At 39.9% G+C, this 21,099-nt stretch overlaps 1 protein-coding gene across 3 annotated transcripts; it reads right to left on the bottom strand.

Annotated features, from left to right (window-relative positions):
• Nucleotides 1-1,682: 1,682 nt before the first annotated feature.
• Nucleotides 1,683-21,009, bottom strand: GTF2A1L (general transcription factor IIA subunit 1 like). Of its 3 annotated transcripts, none has more exons than XM_070734718.1 (9): nucleotides 20,876-21,009; nucleotides 16,997-17,098; nucleotides 16,031-16,148; nucleotides 14,290-14,357; nucleotides 9,882-9,978; nucleotides 7,803-8,350; nucleotides 6,144-6,431; nucleotides 3,649-3,738; nucleotides 1,683-1,994 (listed from the first exon to the last, which is right to left on the bottom strand). In XM_070734718.1, the coding sequence occupies exons 1-9, from the start codon at nucleotides 20,969-20,971 to the stop codon at nucleotides 1,887-1,889; spliced, it is 1,515 nt and encodes a 504-aa protein (XP_070590819.1). In that variant the 5' UTR covers nucleotides 20,972-21,009; the 3' UTR covers nucleotides 1,683-1,886. The 3 variants fall into 3 exon arrangements, with proteins under 3 accessions (XP_070590819.1, XP_070590822.1, XP_070590820.1); XM_070734721.1 differs by having other exon boundaries at nucleotides 8,061-8,350; XM_070734719.1 differs by lacking the exon at nucleotides 20,876-21,009 and adding an exon at nucleotides 20,206-20,385.
• Nucleotides 21,010-21,099: the final 90 nt, after the last annotated feature.

Raw genomic sequence — 21,099 nt, 5'->3', positions numbered from 1 at the left:
TACCTTTGCACCAAACAATCCAAATTTATAGTTACACTAAAAATGCTACACACAGAGACCTATCATTTGATGCCCCAAATTTTTAAAAAACAGCATTTTTCCAAAGGGAATTGTATGTATTGTATGCTGCATCCACAATCACCTTCTACACTGATAGCTTGCTATAACAACTGATCTTTTCAGCTTTGCTCCCTGTATTTTTTACCAACTAAGAAATGTGTTTACACAAAAACTGGGTGACAGCTACCAACTTAAAAGTCTTCAGACTTGCTCTAAATGGAGTTGGGTATATTGATGGTCATAGAACTATCTCCCAGCAATTATGGTATACTTCCATAATAGTCAAATAATTTACTAAAACTGTATTACTATCATTATTCTTTTCCTTACTAGTATCTATCTCTTTCCAGTTATTACTATAACCATCTGTTTTTATCTTTCAATTTATATTGTTTTTACTTTTTCCTAGTATAATTTGATAGCTTGTAAGTAACCATGATTATCACTAAGTGTTGTATCCTTTTATTCTTGATTAATATATTTATTATCCTTATGTACACTGAGAGCATGCACCAAAGACAAATTCCTTCTGTGTCCAATCACACTTGGCCAATAAAGAATTATATTAAGCAGATAATCATTTTAGTTCAGGGTCTATGCCATCTGAAAATAGATTGTCCACACTGCTTATGAAGGAAGAAGCATGAGAAATGCACTTTTAGATAGCCATATATAGTATATATTACATTTTGGTTTGGGGAGGGGGGGGGAATAGAATATTTTAAAACAAAAATATGTTTTTCCTATAATTATAAACCAATCCTTTGTACCACCCTCAAATGTAAATCACTTTTTTTTAATGGAAGGATAAATAATGAAAGATGACTACAGAGACCAAGCTCAGCTTTGTTGGTCTCTGAACCTCATTGGTGCAAAAGATACATTGGTGTATGTGGTATATCCTCCATACCAGGGGTAGGCAAAGTTGGCTCTTCTATGACATGTGGACTTCAACTTCCGGAATTCCTGAGCTAGCATGATTGGCTCAGGAATTCTGGGAATTGTAGTTCACAAGTCATAAAAGAGCCAACTTTGCCTACCCTTGCTCCATATTAACCTACCCAGGCTTCATGCTCTGGAGAACCAGAGCATGATGCTATGGTCTTTTGAGACTGGAAGATGCCAATGCAATATGTGGCATATGAAGCTGGCTCACACCAGCCTGTGAGAGCAGACTAATATTTTTGAAATGTTTGCAAGCCGGTTGAAGCTCAGACACCCAGCGCACTATCATCAGCATGGCGGTTAACAGCAGCAATGGAGCTGGAAGAGCTAATGAAATAGTTTTCAGCACACTATTGCATGTCCATCTCTTTTTATGAGCATGCCAAAAGTCTCTGGTGAGCCATTGCAAGAAGCAAAATACTTGCTTCAGACTGGCCCTTAGCAGCAGAGGTATTCTTGGGTTTTTATGTGCCACCTCTCTAGAGATAATATCACCAGAGATAATGTAAAAGTTTCTTGTCTTTGCCCACTAAGATTTACTAGATATGTTTTCCATTTTTTGTCTTCAAAATGTTTTCAGCTTTTTATATTGATTCCAATTGCTGTAAGCCAACCTGAAAGACCTATGTGCATTTGGAGGAAAGAAGAAGTGTGTGAGAGAGAGAAAGAGAGAGAGATGGAGAGGGATACAGTCTTTACTTATTTATACAAATTAAATGGAGCTTAATCAATACACACAATAACTGTCAATGCTGGATTTTTTTATACGGTCACATACTTTCTTTATGTGATTTTTTTTTTCAGAACACAAAAATTTCAAGATTCCCTTACTGAATTTTACAAACAGTTTTGAAAAATACTGCAGATATTTCTGAAAAGTTTCACCACTCTGCATCTCCAATGGCTTTGGAAAAAATGTAGTCCTTTCCCCCAAAGCACATCACACCATCTTTCAAGTAGAATTTCCATCTGTTCTTACTTCGCTGAACCTAATGAAAGACAAAATATCAGCTCCCTTAGTCATGGCTTTGAAAACATTTGCATCCTGGTGATTAGAAAGTCCACTAAAAGAAAAGATGCTTTCTTTCATAAGCAATGAGAAAGTTACTTGACATACCAGTCTAATATTAGAACCAAAACCCAGGGGTCCAAGTCAGCAATGTAAACCTTACAGTAATTTAGAAGCAGGAAAAACACTGCAGAAAGAAACCACCTGTTAGAATTCAAGTCATGATACCTTCTGGGATACTCTATTAATACATCCTCCATTTTGATCCCTGATTATGTTCATTTAGGTTTATGGAGATGAGAAAAACCCTCAAACGTTTCCACTGGGTAGCAAATCTGATACTTCCTCTCAATTTGCTGCTCTCTCTCACTCTCTGCCTCTGTCTCTCTCATAATGTAAGGGATAGCACTTGCATGATTTTTATGACAAGACCTTGAAAAAGTACTGAGAAATCACATTAAAGATGCTTTCTGCCTTTCTCACAGTCATCAAGCTACTATTCTCAAGATCTCCTGGGCAACTGAGAAAAGTGTTAGATCAGTTTACCTCGGTGTGCATAGATTTGTTTGAACATCACTTGGGCCTTTTATGAGTTACTTTTTTCCTCTCTCACTTAATCAGAATTGTCCCAAGCAAGCTTTTGGAAATAAGCCTTGCCAGCTCTGAAGCAGAGAGAAATGAATCACCAACACCTGTTCAAGCACCTGTTCATCTCCATTATGCCAAGATCTGTTTTCCATTTATCTAATTCTTATCTCCTCAGTCCCGTATTATTATTATTAGTGTGTCTAAAGGCACATGCCCATGATAACCAGTTATCTATTATGGAAAAATTCACACTTAAGATGATTAGAATTCTTAATGAATCAAAAGGTTCATTTCTTTTAAAGAATGGCAACATTTAACCAGGGGTAGGTTCTGGATTCTCCCGCTGCCAAATCGCTCAGGGATGCATCTCGTGGGTGCATGTTCAGTACTTTTTTAAAAAGCATGCACAGAAGCAAAGAACAAGATGTTACCACCTAAGGAGGCTCAGGGGCGTGGCAGGCCTGGGTCAATGCCAGTTCCAGTGACCCAGGCTGCCAAGTTACAACCAGTTCTATAGAACCGGTCCAAACCAGGAGGAACCGACCGCTGCATTTAACCACATGGTTCTACCCAGTTTTCATTCTATTTGCGTGGCTTTGTGAAACCTCAGCAAGCATATAAGAGATTTCAGCTGCATAATTCCATAAAAAGATAACATGTGACTGAATAGGTCATCATTCACCATAGACTTGTCACGTTTTTTGCTGTAATTCTTCACCAGCTCATTGGCATGGAAATTAATAAGCATGCTGTTCAATTATATAAATACAAAAGAGGAATTAAGCAAGCATGTTATTTGCTTACTTCTGTGTCAGTTCTTATATACAACATATATTTGGGCACAGAACCCAAGAACCAATTTTTAACTATATGCCTAAAAATATAAATGTATTGGAGCCCTGCCCCAATCTGGCACTATGGAGCTATATCTGTATCGTCTCAAATTTCCCATCACCATGAGAGGAGTACTCCTGGCATATTTGATATTAAGGAAGGTTGACTTGAAGTCTCAGGGGTCATTTAAAAATAAAAATACTTAAACATACCTTGTCATATTGGCATACAATTATATTATCAGTGTCAAAAACATCAGGTGTTTCTTGTTCACTAACATCATCACCGGAATTTAGAGGATCCTGCAAAGAAACAAATGCCCCAGAGGTTTAACCTAAAGAGTTTTCACAAACATTTAACTATTTTATTAAAATAAGCTGCACCTAAAATTTAGCTATTCTATTAAAATAGGCTGCACTGTCATTACAGTGTACTGCAGTACAGGAATAGAGAGAGCTGTTATATAGAGTATTTTTGGTTTTTGACTCTACACCAAGGATCAAAACAAATTCACAGGGTTCTTTTGTCCACTTTGGTACCTGATGCAGAATCTGCGAAGCAGGGAGCCACTCAGACGGCATCCCAAATGGTTGCCAGACTCTAAAAATATAGCTGGTGCCAAACAGAACACATCACTTCCTCAAGGGCTCTGTTGTGCTTTTTCAAGTAAAAGTTCAGGAAACTGCCCTGCATCAGTACTATACTGACAGCAGCTATGTTGCAACTTGCACCTTCCTGATGGCACATTACTGAACATTGTATCTTTTCCTTCAATTTTGCAGATATTAGACAGAGCTCTAATATGCTTCCCCAAAAGAGCTGCTGTCTGCTTTCTTTCTATTAAAAAAAAAAAAGAACCTTCTGGAGGGTTTAGCACTAAATGACTTTAGATTACTTTTTCTGCTAATACAGTCAGTTCAGCTCGCCTCACTTTCATCCTTCAAAAGATGCATGTCCTGTCTCAATTACTTCTCCACTCCCCTTTTTGCCTTCCGGAAGGTAAATTCTGCACACTTCATGTTTATTAATCAGGCGTTTGCACATTTTTCCCAATTAAATATTTTTCAGCACCAATACTCAATATTTTTGAAAAGAAAATGCAAAATTATTTTGGAGGAACCAGGACAAGGAGCAGCTTCGGGATTTGCAGGGGCCAAATTCATCTATGTTGTGCACAAACAAATGCCAGAAGCAATAAGGAACAAGTTATTTCCAGGAAGTTGGAAATCTAATTAAAAGAGAGCATAAAATGAGTTAGTATCTTGCCCAGAGATGAACACTGCAAATTTATAATCTCCCCTCAAGATAGATGATGTATAAACAATACATGTAGATTTCCCATCATTGTAACACAGGTAGTCAACTTATGACCATAACTGAGACCAAAATTTATGTTGCCCACAATTGATGTCTCACTTAGTTTTGCCCAATTTTATGACCTTTCTTGCCATACTTGTTGAGTGAATTATTGCAGTTGTTGTGTTAATAACATGGTTGTTAGTAAAACAGGCTTCCCCTTTGACTTTGCTTGTCAGAAGGTCACAAAAGGTGATCACATGACCTTGGGACACTGTAACCATCATAAATATGAGCCATATGTCAAGCATCTGAATTTTAATCACATGACTATGGGGATACTTCAATGGCCAAAAGTACGAAAAATTGTCATGAGTCAATTTTTCAGGGTTGTTGTAACTCTGAGTAGCCATTAAGCAAACTGTTGTAAGTCAATGACTATCTATAAACTATCTGCACTACATGTGTATTCAATTGTGAGTGTTAGATTTGAATGGGGAGAACTGAGTTCTCCTCAAATTATTATTATTATTTATTAGATTTGTATGCCGCCCCTCTCCGAAGACTCGGGGCAGCTCACTACAATAATAAAAACAATATAACAGTGAAACAAATCTAATATTAAAAAATAAAACATATCTAAAACCCCAGCAATTAAAACCATACAACACATACATACCAATCATAAAATATAGAAGCCTGGGAGAGGATGTCTCAATTCCCCCAAACCTGGCGATAAAGGTGGGTCTTGAGTAATTTGCAAAAGACAAGGAGGGTGGGGGCCATTCTAATCTCTGGGGGGAATTGATTCCAGAGGGCCAGGGCCGCCACAGGGAAGGCTCTTCCCCTGGGGCCCGCCAAACATTTGGTCGACAGGACCCGGAGAAGGCCAACTCTGTGAGACCTTATCGGCCGCTGGGATTCGTGCGGTAGGGAACCTTAAAGGAATTATATGAATTTAATCTACAGGATGGATGTTTTAAGATGTGACCTGATAGCCATGTTCAAATAATAATGAAGAACTTCACAGAGATGACATGCCAAACTGGTGCTCTACGGCTACAGAGAAAAGGCAGCTATCTAGTGCTGGACTCCGACACCCATTAAGGCCCAAGCAGTATAATCAAAGCACCATCGAAATTATAGTCAAAAATATCTGGAGGGCTCTAGGTTAACTAATAGGTTTAGATTACAAGAAAGGAGATCTGCACTTAACATTAAAAATGATGCCCTATTCATTAGTGGAAAAGAACACCTTCATTAGAGTCTTTATAGCTGAAGTAAGGATTTAGTAATTCATCAGTGGAGGAGCTGGACAGCTGTAAAAGTCCATTCTAATTCTGTTTTCTTAATGGAAATTAAGACTACACTGCAAAAGTGAAAGCAAATCATTATAAATATTAAGTTTTACCTCCTCAACAATATCGACTGAAGAGTCATCAGCATCGCTGGTACTGTTGAGAGACTGATTGTCTGAAGTGCTGTTTTCACCTTCCTCCTCTTCTTCCTCATCCAGGACTTTTAAATCTTCAGCATCAATTATACCCACAAGCTCCTCATCTTCTCCATCTCTTGGAATTTCTATCTCTACTTTGGGTGAGAGATCACTTGTCCCATCTAGTTGAATGATTTCTTCGATGTCATTGGAAATATTTTTCTGGGCCAGCAGATCTGATTCCATTTGCACACTGGTATCTAACTAAAAAGGAAGTGAGGATATGAAAGGCTATAGAGAAGCACACAATCAAGAGATAACATCTTTTTAAAATTATAGAATACTTCCTTCCCCCACAACACATTAAAAATATCAAGTTTGTTCAATTTTACAGTGGTACCTCTACTTAAGAACTTAATTCATTCCATGACCAGGTTCTTAAGTAGAACAGTTTGAAAGTAGAAGCAATTTTTCCCATAGGAATTAATGTAAAATCAAATAATGCGTGCAAACCCATTAGGAAAGAAATAAAAGCTAGGAATTTGGGTGGGGGGGAAGAGGAGGAAGAAGAGGAGGAGGAGGACAGTCATTGCCAAAGGAAGAACGTGAGGTGAGGGGGATCCAAAAAAATGCAAAACTTTAAGGCTTAAATAAAAAAAGAGGGACTCTGAGGCGGTGAAGAGGAGATGTGCCTCCCATATACCCGGCGGAGGCTGCCTTCCATACACTGCGCCAGAGAAACAAACCCAGGGGGGATGGCAGGAAACTGGCCGGGCCTTCGTGCCGTTCTCAAATTTCTTAGGAAATATTTCCGGGCTCAGGTTCTTAAGTAGAAAATGGTTCTTAAGAAGAGGCAAAAATATCTAGAAACGTTCTTAAGTAGAGGCGTTCTTAAGTAGAGGTACCATAGTTCCCTCTAAGCTGAGCAGTGAGCAATCGCTCACTTAAAAATCATCATCAACTCAGAGTTTTCCAAACCTGCCCAGAAGCCGAGAGGGAAAGAGTGAGAGGGAAGGAGAGAGAGAAGAAGAGAGGAAGAGAGAGAAACAGATAGAAAAAAGAGAGGAAGGAAAAGAGAAAGAAAAAGAATGGGAGTAAGGAAGAGAGAAAGAAAATCAAAATCTAGTTTGAAACTAGCTCAACTATTTAAGTGGCATTTTGATATTGATAGAGTTGCCCTATTATGAGCTCACTGTTATAGACACACAGTACAGTATTTTATTTTGAAATTCTCTGAGGCAAAACAGGGTGGGTTTTTTATTTGTTTGTTTGTTTGTTTGTTTATTTATTTATTTATTTATTATTTCTGTGCCGCCCAGTCCCGAAGGGACTGCCGCTCAGACACCATACTTTTCCTCCCACCCCCCAAAAAAATTAGAGGGAACACTGAGAGGTACTGTAATTAAATCAACAGGTATTTTGCTATTGCTTTTAAATGGAGATGGATTTTTTAAATTCATTTATTACCTTTATAAGCCACCCATCTCACTCTACAAAGCAGCTCTATGATGAAGCTCATTCCACATTTCTATTCAAGCTGCATATAAATACATTCTTAAAATTACATCTACAAGCTCTCTTCAAGAAGTTATATTAAAAATCCTTTGTTTATTTATTTTTTTAAAGCAGAGTTACCTCTTCAACAAAAGAGAGGCTGGTTTCATCAGAGAGAAGGGAGGGGTCATCCAAGTCACTGCCCATAATTATCAGCTCAATTATATCATCAGGTTCTGGAGGCGGATCAACATTCACAGACAATTGTCCCCCACCAGATGAAATGCCTTCTCTTGCTTCTCTAGACCTGGGGTTGTCTACTCCAGTTGACTTTGCAACAGGAACAGCTGTAATGGCTATCTGGGGAGTCTGCAAAGAACCTGAGGGCTGCAGGCTTACCAGGGTCCCTAGCGCAACTTCCCCCTGACTTCTGGTTGCTTCTAGTATGGCAGCAGTAGCCCCAAGCAAGTCTTTATCCCCCATCTTTAGGGGCACAGGCGGCTTTGAGGTCAGCAAGCTACCATTGCTGGTTTCTTGAAGAGAAGACATGTTTGCCTGTATAATATTGACTGGGGATGGTTGAGGCATCAAGGATTGCTTCCCAACTTGCTGGAAAATTTGCTGAAGTGGAGTTCCTCCACCAGTAGCTTGAGTGACAACCACAGGCATGTTGACTTTATATAAGTGGCCTACAAGAAGAAAAAAGCAGAAATTGTGAAGTATACGACTATGCAGCATTTTCAGATTTAGCCCATAAAGGTCGTTCAAAGCATGCAGGAGTGAAAACACACCAACTTTTCAGGGGTGACAAACTCTCATTGCTACAGCATCATCAAAGCAGTGGAAGTGATGTGCCGGTGCCTGGAGGCTGTTGGGGCCTGGATGGGTGTCAACAAACTCAAACTCAACCCAGAGAAGACGGAGTGGCTGTGGGTCTTGCCTCCCAAGGACAATTCCATCTGTCCGTCCATCATCCTTGGGGGGGAATTATTGACCCCCTCAGAGAGGGTACGCAACTTGGGCATCCTCCTCGATCCACAGCTGATATTGGAACATCATCTTTCAGCTGTGGCAAGGAGGGCATTTGCCCAGGTTCGCCTGGTGCACCAGTTGCGGCCCTATTTGGACAGGGAGTCACTACTCACAGTCACTCATGCCCTCATCACCTCGAGGTTCGATTACTGCAATGCTCTCTACATGGGGCTACCTTTGAAAAGTGTTCAGAAACTCCAGATCGTGCAGAATGCGACCGCGAGAGCTATCGTGGGGCTTCCAAGATTCGCCCACGTTTCTTCAACACTCCATGGTTTGCATTGGCTGCCGATCAGTTTCCGGTCACAATTCAAAGTGTTGGTCATAACCTTTAAAGCCCTAAATGGCATTGGACCAGATTACCTCCGGAACCACCTGCTACCGCACAAATCCCAGTGACCGATAAGGTCCCACAGAGTTGGCCTTCTCCGGGTCCCGTCGACTAAACAATGTTGTTTGGTGGGCCCCAGGGGAAGAGCCTTCTCTGTGGCAGTCCCGGCCCTCTGGAACCAACTCCCCCTGGAGATTAGAACTGCCCCCACACTGCCTGCCTTTCGTAAAATACTCAAGACTCACTTATGCCGCCAGGCATGGGGGATTTAAGATATTTCTTCCCCCTAGGCCATTACAAGTTATGCATGGTATGTTTGTGTGTATGTTTGGTTTTATAATAATGGTTTTTAGTTGTTTTATTAATTGGATTGTTCCATGTTGTTTTTTATCATTGTTGTTAGCCGCCCCGAGTCTACGGAGAGGGGCGGCATACAAATCCAATAAATAATAATAATAATAATAATTTCTTCCCCACACTGCAGTTTTCTCTCTCTTCAAAGAATCGGGAAAGCTGAAGATTTTCATGAGGTGGGAGAATTTCTTAAAACAAGCGCTTGAGCATTACAAAATTCATTAAGAGGGAACCAGAACAAATAATTAGGCATTAGGTTTGCAGAAGTTTAATTATTAACATTAACATTTCTCTATTTCCCTGTTGCATTTGCTTGCTAAGTTGTTTTTATTGTTATTGTTATTATGCATTAATTATGCTCAAGGCCAGTGTTTCTCAACCTCGGGAACTTTAAAATGGGTTGACTTCAACACCCAGAATTCCCCCAACCAGCATAAAGTCCACCCATCTTAAAAATCCTGAGGGAGAGAAAGACTGATGAAGGTTATACTATTAACTCTTACCAGAGGTTGTCTGAAGAGTCACCCCAGAAGGTATCTGGATAGGATAGGTAAGGCCAGAAGGCAGAGAAAGGACAGCCCCACTAGACTGGGAAGACTCCTAAATAAAAGAAAGTTTATCAGGAAAAATCATTAAATTACTATATCCAAAGTTGTAGTAACCTACCACAGAGTAGCCTATGTTTCATTAACATAAATTTCATAACATAAATGCTGGCCCTGTTAAAAAGGGCTATTGCTAACATGTTGTAACCGCCCTGAGTCTAAGGAGAAGGGCGGCATAAAAATCGAATAAATAAATTATGCAACTTTATTTTCCAGAGAAATCGGAAATCAGGCATAAAAACTTTATTTCATGTGGCAGGAAATCCTATTCCGTTCTTCTTTGCTACCTCTTTTGGAATTCTTTTTCTTATCACTATAAAAACTAAAACCGCCCAGGAGGTTCAATTCTGCAAGAGGTGGTTCCTCTGATATGAAATTATTATTATTATTATTATTATTATTATTATTATTATTTATTCGATTTGTATGCCGCCCCTCTCCGAAGACTCGGGGCGGCTAAACAATATTTTATTCCTGCGGCTATGGCTTTGTGAAAACACCTTTTCCTTTATAGATTTTCTCCCCAAAAAAATAAAAAAATCCCTGTCATTTAAGAATGCTATCTCCATTAAGGAGGGGTTTTTTTCCTTGAGAAGAGTTGCTTGAACATGTTTCAATCATTTTAGAGGAGCTGACTGGAAAATGAAATTTAGGGAAATTGAATTGATTCTATTCATCCAACAATCTTAGAAACATAGAACATAGAACAGTGATGGCAAACGTTTTTTTTCCTTGGGTGCTGAAAGAGCTGAGGTGTGCGCTATCACACATGTGCAAGTGCCCACACACCATAATTCAATGCCTGGTGAGGGTGAAAACACCCTCACTCCCCTGGAGGCCCTCTGGAGGCCAGAAACGGCCTGTTTCCCAACTTCTGGTGGGCCCAGTAGGCTCGTTTTTCACCTTCCCCAGGCTCCAATGGCTTCCCTGGAGGTCTTCTAGTCTCATCCCCTGCTCAAGCAGGGAACCCTATTCTTTTCTGGACAAATGGCTGTCCAGTCTCTTCTTGGATTAATTATTATTATTATTATTATTATTATTATTATTATTATTATTATTATTATTATTATTATAGAATTGAGGAGAAGCAGCTAGAGAAATTAGTGAAATACGAAGATCTAAAAATCAAGCTGCAACGACTCTGGCATAAGTCCGTGAAAGTGGTCCCAGTGGTACTTGGCACGCTGGGCACAGTGCCAAAGTATCTCAGCGGACATTTGAAAACCATTGGAATTGACAAAATCTCCATCTGTCAACTGCAAAAGGCAGTTTTACTGGGATCGGCAAACATAATTCACCGCTACATCACGCAGTCCTAGGTGCTTGGGAAGCGCCCGACTGGTGATGAAATACGAAATCCAGCATAGTGATCTCGTTTGCTGTGTTGTACTGACATCATCATCATCATCATCATCATCATCATCATTATTATTATTAATTAGATTTGTATGCCGCCCCTCTCCGAAGACTCGGGGCAGCTTAATTAATTAATCTAGATGCATTGCTTCATTGAATCATGGAACTGCAGGCACCATCCAATTGCAGTCTTAAATGCTAGAACAGACCCAAAACTCTGTAGCCTTTGCCCAAAGACCTCCGGGGAGGGAGGTAGAAGACCTAAATATTTAACTAATAGAAGTTCCCAAGAATATTTTTGCAATATAATGCTGTCTGCATGTTTGTGTTCTTAATATAGACCCTTGCAGTACTTATATTAATGAAAATAGGTACATAGCTTTGTCTGTCTCTCTCTCTCTCTCTCTCTCTCTCTCTCTCTCTCTCTCTCTCTCTCTCTCTCTCTCTCTCTGTGTGTGTGTGTGTGTGTGTGTGTGTGTGTTGTTCAAGTGCTTCACCACACTGGTTTTATGGGGAGCCTCATTTGTAATCCATCCATATTTTCTCACAGTTTCTACCATCTCTTCACAGAAAAATAATTCTGCTAACCCTCCACAGGAGTGTGTTAAAGTGCAAACTGTTAAAGTGCAAAGAGTTTTATGCCAACAAATATACAGTTGAGCAAGAAACTTTGATGTACAGGTTGGTGATCGGTGTATAACTGATTACCCATGAGAAATGCAAGATTCTGCATAATTACCTATCATCATTGTACAAGCACCATTTCACTTAAAACTTTATGATGAAAAACAAAGGCATACATAAAAAAGAGAAATACCAAATGAATGTGAAAGGCAGAGAAAAACAAAATCACATAATTGCCAATAACAGAGCAAGAAAATACCAAAACGATTAATAGCCAGATCAACAGGGTTGGAAGGGACTTACAGGTCATCTCACTCAAGCAGGAGACTCTGCTATACCATTTCTGGCAAATGGCAGTCCAATCTATTCTTGAAAGTCTAAAGTGATGAAGTTCCCACAACTTCCAAAGGCAAGCTGTTCCATTAGTTGATTGTTCTCACTGTGAGAATGTTCCTCCTTATTTGTAGGTTGAATCTCTCCTTGGTCAGTTGCCATCTATTATTCGTTATCTGGCCTTCAAGTACTTTAGAAAATAGGTTGACCCCCTGCTCTCTGTGGCAGCCCCTCAAATATTGGAACAAGATCATGTTTCCCTGGATCCTTCTCTTCACTAGACGAGCCATGCCCAGTTCCTGTCACCTTTCTTCACATACAGTGGTCCCTTGACTTTTGCAGGGGATACGTTCCAAGACCGCCCGTGAAAGTCAAATTTCCACGAAGTAGAGATGCTCCCTCCCTTCCTTCCTTCCTTCCTTCCTTCCTCCCCCTCCCTCCTCCATTCCTGGTTTTACTTACCCCCAGAACCCGCAGGGGCAATGGGGCGGCAAGCTGGTAGCTTTGCTGTGCTCGCTGCGGCGGCAGGTGGCAGTAAGGCTCAGCTTCAAGTGGAGCGTACCAATGCTTCAAGAATTAAAGGGCAGGGATCGGGAGGCTGGGGTGGAAGCAGAACTTTTATTTAAAGAAGCAGGACGGCTGGGGTGAGTGGGGAGGAGAGCTAAAACACACAGTATTGTACATCGGGCGGCCCCGGAAAACCCTTGGTGTACAAAAAAAACACAGAGTATTTTTTTAATAATATTTTTTGAAAACCCATGCTATAGACTTTCCGCGAATGTCGGACCCGCAAAAGTCAAGGGACCACTGTATTTCAGTCACCAGTCCCCTAATCATCCTGGTTGCTCTCCCTCTGCATTTTTTTCTAGAGCTGTGATGGCGAACCCTATGGCATTTGTGTCACAGGTGACATGCAGAGTCCTCTCTATGGGCATGTGAGCCATTGCCCAGCTCAGCTCCCACTGCTCATGCATGTGTGACTCACACTGGCCAGCTTATTTTCCAGGAATCTGCCACTGATACGCAGAGGATGGGATGCATGCGGGAGAGGTGCATGCATGAAGCAGGACAGCATGGGAGGCGCAGCGCCCCCCTCCCCCAAGGCCAATTAATGATCCCAGGAGGCTACAGGGAGGCCTGCTAGGCCCAAAATGGGGCTTAAGAGAATGCAGCATCCCCATGCAGCCCATTTCTGGTCCCAGGAGGCTGCAGGGAGGCCTGTGAGGCCCAAAACGAGGCAAGGAGTCATGCATGTATGCATAGGGAGAGTGTAGGATGGTCGCACACATGCAAGGGGGCAGGGGGAATGTGGAGGGTTTTGTGACCATGCATGGGGGTGGCACACAGAGGTGGTGTTGCATGGGCATTGCCTTGTGGGTGTCAGTATATGGGCTGTTGCACACTTTCAGCCTGCAACAAGAAAAAGGTTACGCATCACTGGTAATATGGACTATATTAAAGCTATGCAGGTAGTTCTCAACCTATGACCACAATTGGGACCAGATTTTGTTGTTGTTGAGCAATGACATGGTTAACCAAGATGTCCTGTGACCACTTCGCTTAACAATTACAATCCCAGCACTCTCAATTGTGGTTGTTGAGTGATCTTGAAGCTGTTTCAATAGATAATCTCCCAGGTAAGGACACTCGGGTGTCTCAAAATAACAGGGAAGATCCTGGAAGGCCCTGCAGGAATGGCATACAATTTGAGGGGTGTTGAGGACAAGATTCTCCACTTTGATGCTGAAAATCCTCCCTGAGATGAAGAGACTTGTCTACAGCACCCCACAACTCATGTGTGACCTGTATCAGACCTCTTGGAACTGTCTCCAGTCTCCTGACACACACCCCATACTTCTTATCTGGGGTTTTGTCCAATTTTGGCAGAAGGTATTTCCCAGCACAGACACTTGTGTTTCCATCCAGGGCTGAATCTACATTTTTGCCTTTTTTTGAAATGCTAAAATTGTATGGAAATAACAAAGTCACATACTAGTTCAGCTGCTACTGCTGGTGTTGTACAGTTAGAGAACTGACGCATCCCTCTGCCTGCAGTAACACCTAAAGGGATATTATTTAAAATAAAAGATTAAACATCATTAAACAATTGCATTTTTATTGAATTGCCTTTTCAACTTCAGGTACGTCTGATGTGAATTTATAGCTTTATCATTCCCAGCAACATTTATCTACTAACCAAATTTAAATTGCTGCCCATCTCAAATGAATGCCCACTACGTATAAAAAGAAATTCTGAGAACTGAATCATACACCTTTAGAGGTTGCCCATATAAGAAAGAGCTGCTCTTGAATGTTTAAAATGCACATTTTACATACTATTGGTGCGTGCCTTCTGCCGCATGAATCCCAGCGACCAGTTAGGTCCCACAGAGTTGGCCTTCTCCGGGTCCCGTCAACTAAACAATGTCGTTTGGCGGGACCCAGGGGAAGAGCCTTCTCTGTGGCGGCCCCGACCCTTTGGAACCAACTCCCCCCGGATATCAGAGTTGCCCCCACCCTCCTAGCCTTTCGTAAGCTCCTTAAAACCCGTCGTCAGGCATGGGGGAATTGATACTTTCTCTCCCCCTAGGCTTATAAAATTTATGCATGGTATGCTAGTATGTATGATTGGTTTTTAAATTGGGGTTTTAAATTAACTTAAACTTAAATATTAGATTTGTTTACATTGTACTATTATTGCTGAGAGCCGCCCCGAGTCTGCGGAGAGGGGCGGCATACAAATCTGATAAATAAATGAATGAATGAATGAATGAATGAATGAATGAATGAATGAATGAATGAATAAATAAATAAATAAATAAATAAATGCAGACTGACATTAGAATTTGTACTTATTGTTAAAAGAGAATAAGCCCAGAAAAGTTTCATTTATTTGTCACACTTGACCAACATTAGAATGAGACCCCTCATTGTAACTATGCTTTGTTATAAAGTTACTTATAGCTTAGGAGACGAATGAGCCATGGTCTCTGGTTTCCCATATTAGGTAGCATTTATGATTTGCTAGGTCTATTCCACAGGCAGGAGTCAGCAGGAGTAAACCAGTAGCAAGCAAAGAAGACTTCAAAATTCAGGCTTATCTAACGTGCAAATACCACCATTACGAGTGACACTAGATTTGAAAAAGGGAACACTTTTATTGAATTATTTTACCATTAGATCCTGGCTATATTTTTTATATCTACAAGAACATTTCTATTACACAATAGACCAGTGGGCCATATGCTACAGGCCAAATGTGGCCTCCGGTACCACTTTAGCCTAAATCATTGGATTGAAATTCATTGGCAAATTTGCTTTTCCTTTCGTTTTTCTTCAAAAGAAATAACTTTCCAAATATTATGTTAGATTTATCTTAATGCACATTTTTCAAAAATAAAATAACCCTTAAGACTATAAGCCCAAAATGGTAAGCCCCACTCCTTCCATCAGGAATGGCACGTTCCATGAAGCTTTCCAAGCTCAAACATTTTGTTAAAGGCAAAGGCAGCTCTGGCAAAAAAAAAAATTCTCCATCATGTTAAGCAATTAGCAATAATTTCCCCTTGAGACACCGAATGATGTTAAACTTGGTGTTAGTTATCTCTGAAAAAGGCAAAAAAATTTCTCTCGCTTCCTACTCATTCAGGAGCTGAATTGATGTCCATGGTTTTACACTGAGCAATAAAATTCCTCTCTAAGACAGTCTTTGCTGAAAGAAATCAGTCATCAACCTGTAGTCTGCAGGGCTTGGAAGCTGGATGGAAGATGCAAGGTGAACTGGGACAAGACATGATTGTGGTGGAAGAAACCTTCAGTTGCTTTAGACTGCATCAATTTCATTTCCCAGCGCTGCAAGAAAAAGAAATTAAAACACAGACACAAAAATGAAAAAAAAAGATCATCCACTTTAAAGTTCAGTGAATTTTCTTCTTTGTTTATATAACTTGTATTAAGAATGTTAAAAATGAGATAAAAATTAACAGTGGCCAATATAAAGTGAAGAAAATAAAGGAAAAAAGAAAACAAAGAAAAAGCAAAGCTTATTAATATATATATATTTCCTAATCGTCAAATCCATAATTGTAAGTTTATTTTTTTCTGTTGCATACAAAATGTGTATAAGGGGGAAACCTTATAAACATTATGGGAGGCAGACAGTTTCTCAAGTAACCACAGCAAAAGCCATGCAGACCTTTAACCAAGCAGACCTTGAATCACACCAATCTTTGCTTAGTTCTCCTTTGGTTTCTCTGTCTGCAGGAAAGTAAACTTTGTTGGCAACAATCAATGAAATAAAGGCACTAACCAATTCAACTACTTTCTCCAAGTAATTTCAGTAGAATTTCAACAGCTAAAAGAACTTACATGGCAACTGAGATATAGGGGGAAAATATTAATTCAGCCCAGAATCTTATTTGATGTTTGCAAAGCTTATTTAGTCCCAAATATATATTGTTGGGGAAATGTTTCCATAATTCCATTGTAAGAAAAAAATCCATAAATGGATTTTTATGGATGACTAAGATGACTCATCTTATAATCCTATGATATACAGGAGTATTTTCAAATGTTCAACATGGACAAAACCACTGGCAATTGAAGAACTGGGCACATCTACCAAGAACAAGTGTGTTACTATCAACTAGAAAGGATAAAAAAATATAAGATAGGCAGGAGAAATGGAATGATCAACAAACCCGCTTGAGCTCCTTCAGAACTTGTTCATCTACACCTTCTTCCAGAAAAACATCACGGACTCCTTCAATCACATCACTGATGACCGATTTGTAGAATTTAGGCTGTACAATACATAAATTGCAGGGAGATATATAAGAGGGGAGCTGCTGTTGGGTCCTATATTCCATTGAGATAATACATTTAGGAAATAAGAATTTGGTGCAGAAATGGAGGATCTCCAAATGTTGTCTTTTGTTAAGAATAAATGGGTTAAGAATAAATGGATGCTGAATGGAGATTGAATACCAAAATTCAGTGACCAGAACAATGGTGCTATGTATAAATTGTTTTAGCATGCTTCTTTTTTTAATCTCATGCCTTTAATTGTTGGCAACAATCCTGGGCTTTTCAATGAAATAAAAGCACTAAACCAATTCAACTACTTTCTCCAAGTAATTTCAGTAGAATTTCAACAGCTAAAAGAACTTACATGGCAACTGAGATATAGGGGGGAAATATTAATTCAGAGATTTTGTGAGCCGCCCCGAGTCTACGGAGAGGGGTGGTATACAAATCTAATAAATAAATAAATAAAATAAATTATTTTTGGCTTAGTGTTTGTTACTCCTTTTCTGTAGTTTGCATAATTATCCCAAAAAGGGAATAGTTTTATGAGTATACCCATAAAACACAAAGATGCCCAGTCCCAAAGAATACACAGAGTCATTTAAAGAGAAGTTCCATAAGAGAATATTAAAACCCAGGTTCCAGATTTCCTACCTGTTCCACCCCCAATTGTGATGATAACAGAGAAGACAAAAGAGTTAACGTTCATGTAATTATCCTCAAAAGATATCAGTGCAAAAGCTGGCTTGATAGTGTAATTCGCTCAGAAAGAGGGAACAAGCTGAATCATGCACAGGCTGAAGTTTTAAATATTCCACCGGGTTATTTTACAATATGTTGTTTATCCTATCAACAAAAGCCACTCCCTCCTTCAATTATTAAGTGAAAAAAATCCTTAATTTTTCCTTTCTCAAAAATGTTTTTTTAAATAATTGCATTATCCAAAATGAGGAGATGAGCAACAATCACTTTCCTTTTAAAGATGGTTTCCTTATCAAAACTGGCTTCTGAGATGCAGGCAAGGAATTCTTGCCAATAATTCTTAAAGCTCCTTGTTGTGTGAGAACAAAACAACTGAAATAGAAGAGACTTTGGTGGTCTTCTAGTCCAACCCCCTGCTTGGGCAGGAAACCCTACATCGCTTCAGAGAAATGGTTATCCAACCTCTTCTTTAAAACTTCCATTGTCAGAGCATTTACAATTTCTGAAGGCAGGTTGTCCCACTAATTAATTGTTCCAACTGTCAGGAAATGTCTCCTTAGAAATAATTATAATCATATTAAGGTTGCTTGTCTCCTTGATTAGTTTCCACCCATTGCTTCTTGTCCTGGTTTCAAGTGTTTTGGAGAATAGCTTGATTCCCTCTTCTTTGTGGTAGCCCCTGAGATATTGGAACACTGCTATGTCTCCCCTAGTCCTTGTTTTCATTAAATTAGGCATACCCAGCTCCAACAACTGTTCTGTATATGTTTAAGCTTCCAATCCTCTAATCATCTTTATTGCTCTTCTCTGCACTCTTTCTAGTATCTCAATATCTTTTTTACACCAGATATTTCTTCAACTTCTCAATGTAGTCTATGGCCCTGGTTGTCTGACATCCAAGTACTGACTAGGTCTGATTCAGATTAGCCAATGCTGTTAAGGCTGCTACACCAACTGTGACTTGTTTGACTCATTTATATAATGTTTCTTATGATATGCATATTTATCTATCTATCTATCTATCTATCTATTTATTTATTTATTGGATTTGTATGCCGCCCCTCTCCGTAGACTCGGGGCGGCTAACAACAGTAATAAAAAACATCATATAAATCCAATACTAAAACAACTAAAAAACCCTTTAAAACCAAACATCCCTACAAACAAACATAACATGCATAAATTGTAAAGGCCTAGGGGGAAAAGAATATCTCAGTTCCCCCATGCCTGACGGCAGAGGTGGGTTTTAAGGAGCTTACGAAAGGCAAGGAGGGTGGGGGCAATTCTAATCTCCGGGGGGAGTTGGTTCCAGAGGGCCGGGGCTGCCACAGAGAAGGCTTTTCCCCTGCCCTTTTACCTGCCCTTTTCTTTCTTTCTAAAATGGTTTTGCACAAATTGTAGAGACATGGTTTGCCCATGCTCATTTATATACACATTTCTCTTTAATATCTACCCTGGATCCTAAGATAACAGAATCATAGACTTTTTACATTAGGCAGTAATTATTAATTTTTGAATGGGATGAACTACATACTAATGCCACAATAAATAAATATTGGCATTTTATAATGTTAACTGTACAGTATTGCAATTTTTAAAATCTGTTCTGAAATGCAATGCAAATCTGGCCTGATTCTGTTTTGCATTCAGATCCAAACTATATTCAATTTAGATCAGAGTCATTGTAAAAGATAGCAAATTAATTTAAGCATGGGCTTAGTTTGATTCTTTTATGTACTTTTCCATAAAGCAGACCTTCTGTTAACTACAGCTTTCCAACTATATGTCTTCTGGGCTTTTTTATCATTTATTATTTGGGTGAACAGAAAAACAAGGCAGACACTAAATTATACACACACAACCTCAAACAAGCAATTTTAAGCAGATGACCTTTTAAAGAAACAATGAGCATTTTTGTGAACAGCAGGTATGTGTCTGAACTCTAAATTTATTGAATCAAAAAACCCAAAACACTTCAGATACCTGCTCCATGTTATTTTGGTACTGCAATAGTCTGAAGGTCAGAAGTATCAGCTGAAAATTTCAAATTTGAAGTCAGCACTAAATTATGAGGTGTTCTAAGGTAAAAATCATTATGGTTCAACATCCTTGGTTATAATTAGTGAAATAATGTGGCATGAAATTCTTTGATGCTCAAAACACAAGTAAATTATATTAAATATTATTCCTCCTTTAACTTTCAACATATTTCCTGATGAAGAAAAGAATTATTATCTAACCTAGTAAATGAACCTAGTAACCCACTGAAATAATCTGAAATTACTAATGTAGTAAATGAAGAAGATGCCTACTCTTCAGACCAATTCAAAGAGGATTACCCTGCTATATTTTTCCAGGGATATTTCAAAACTTATTCTACACTTATCCCCAAACTACTTACAAGGGATGGGTGGGGCTGATTTACTTCTGAATGCAAGGAGATGCAGGCCACCTTCATCATTAGGTGGAGGTTAGATTACTCAGAGAAAGGAGCCCTTGAATCAAGACCTTATCCAATTCTTTATCCTACTCAGGGGAAATTCACAGTCAGCCACTACTACCTATAGTCACCTAGGCCAGTGTTTCCCAACCTTGACAACTTGAAGATATTTGGACTTCAATTCCCAGAATTCCCCATGCTGGCTGGGGAATTCTGGGAGTTGAAGTCCAAATGTCTTCAAGTTGCCAAGGTTGGGAAACACTGACCTAGGCAGCCCATTATCTTACCATGTGAATAGGAATCTACAGACCAACTGCCCAAGTCTGAGCCTATCTATCCCCTTTCACAGCCTTCTCAAACCAGCTGGGCTCTGTATTATCCTGTGTCACTTCACTTTTTCTAGGCATTTAGTCCTTCCTCTTCCTCTTTCCCCCACCTACTCACCTACTGAGGCCAGGTAAAGGACAGCAGATGTATTTGCTATTATGCTCCGTTTATATTAATCTTAACTGCGATAGATTAGCCTACAAACCCGACTCTGCTCGTCCACGTATTATATACCTCCAAAAAACCTGGTTTTCAATCTTTTTTTTTCCCCTTCCCAGCCCACCCACACTTCTATCACCCTCACCACGGGGTTGCCGTGAGCCATCGCTTCTCGCTCTCTCCTCTCCCTTTCTTTTTCTCTTTCCCTTGCGACGCCTCCGGTCTCCGCCAGCGGCTCCATGGAGCCCTTTTAAGGCGCCGCCGAAGTGCCCCAACGCTCGTCCTCGCGCGCCCCCTGGCGGTTCCCCAGGCAACAGCCACGCCTCGCCGAAGTCTGGCGCTTTCGCCGCTAGCGAAGTGGAACTTTCG

Source organism: Erythrolamprus reginae, chromosome 1 (assembly GCF_031021105.1).
Source record: "Erythrolamprus reginae isolate rEryReg1 chromosome 1, rEryReg1.hap1, whole genome shotgun sequence".
NCBI lineage: Eukaryota > Metazoa > Chordata > Lepidosauria > Squamata > Dipsadidae > Erythrolamprus > Erythrolamprus reginae.
Note: the sequence above shows the minus strand (reverse complement) of the source record. Positions and strands in the feature narration are given on the sequence as shown.

Bases quoted from the DNA above. Each gene is read 5' to 3' on its own strand.
- GTF2A1L (XM_070734718.1), bottom strand. From the start codon at position 20,971: ATGGAGCCGCTGGCGGAGACCGGAGGCGTCGCAAGGGAAAGAGAAAAA. The intron at 17,099-20,875 runs GTGAGGGTGATA...TGTATTGTACAG, and splicing joins TGGCTCACGGCAACCCCGTG to CCTAAATTCTACAAATCGGT. The intron at 3,739-6,143 runs GTAAAACTTAAT...GTTTCTTTGCAG, and splicing joins CAGTCGATATTGTTGAGGAG to GATCCTCTAAATTCCGGTGA.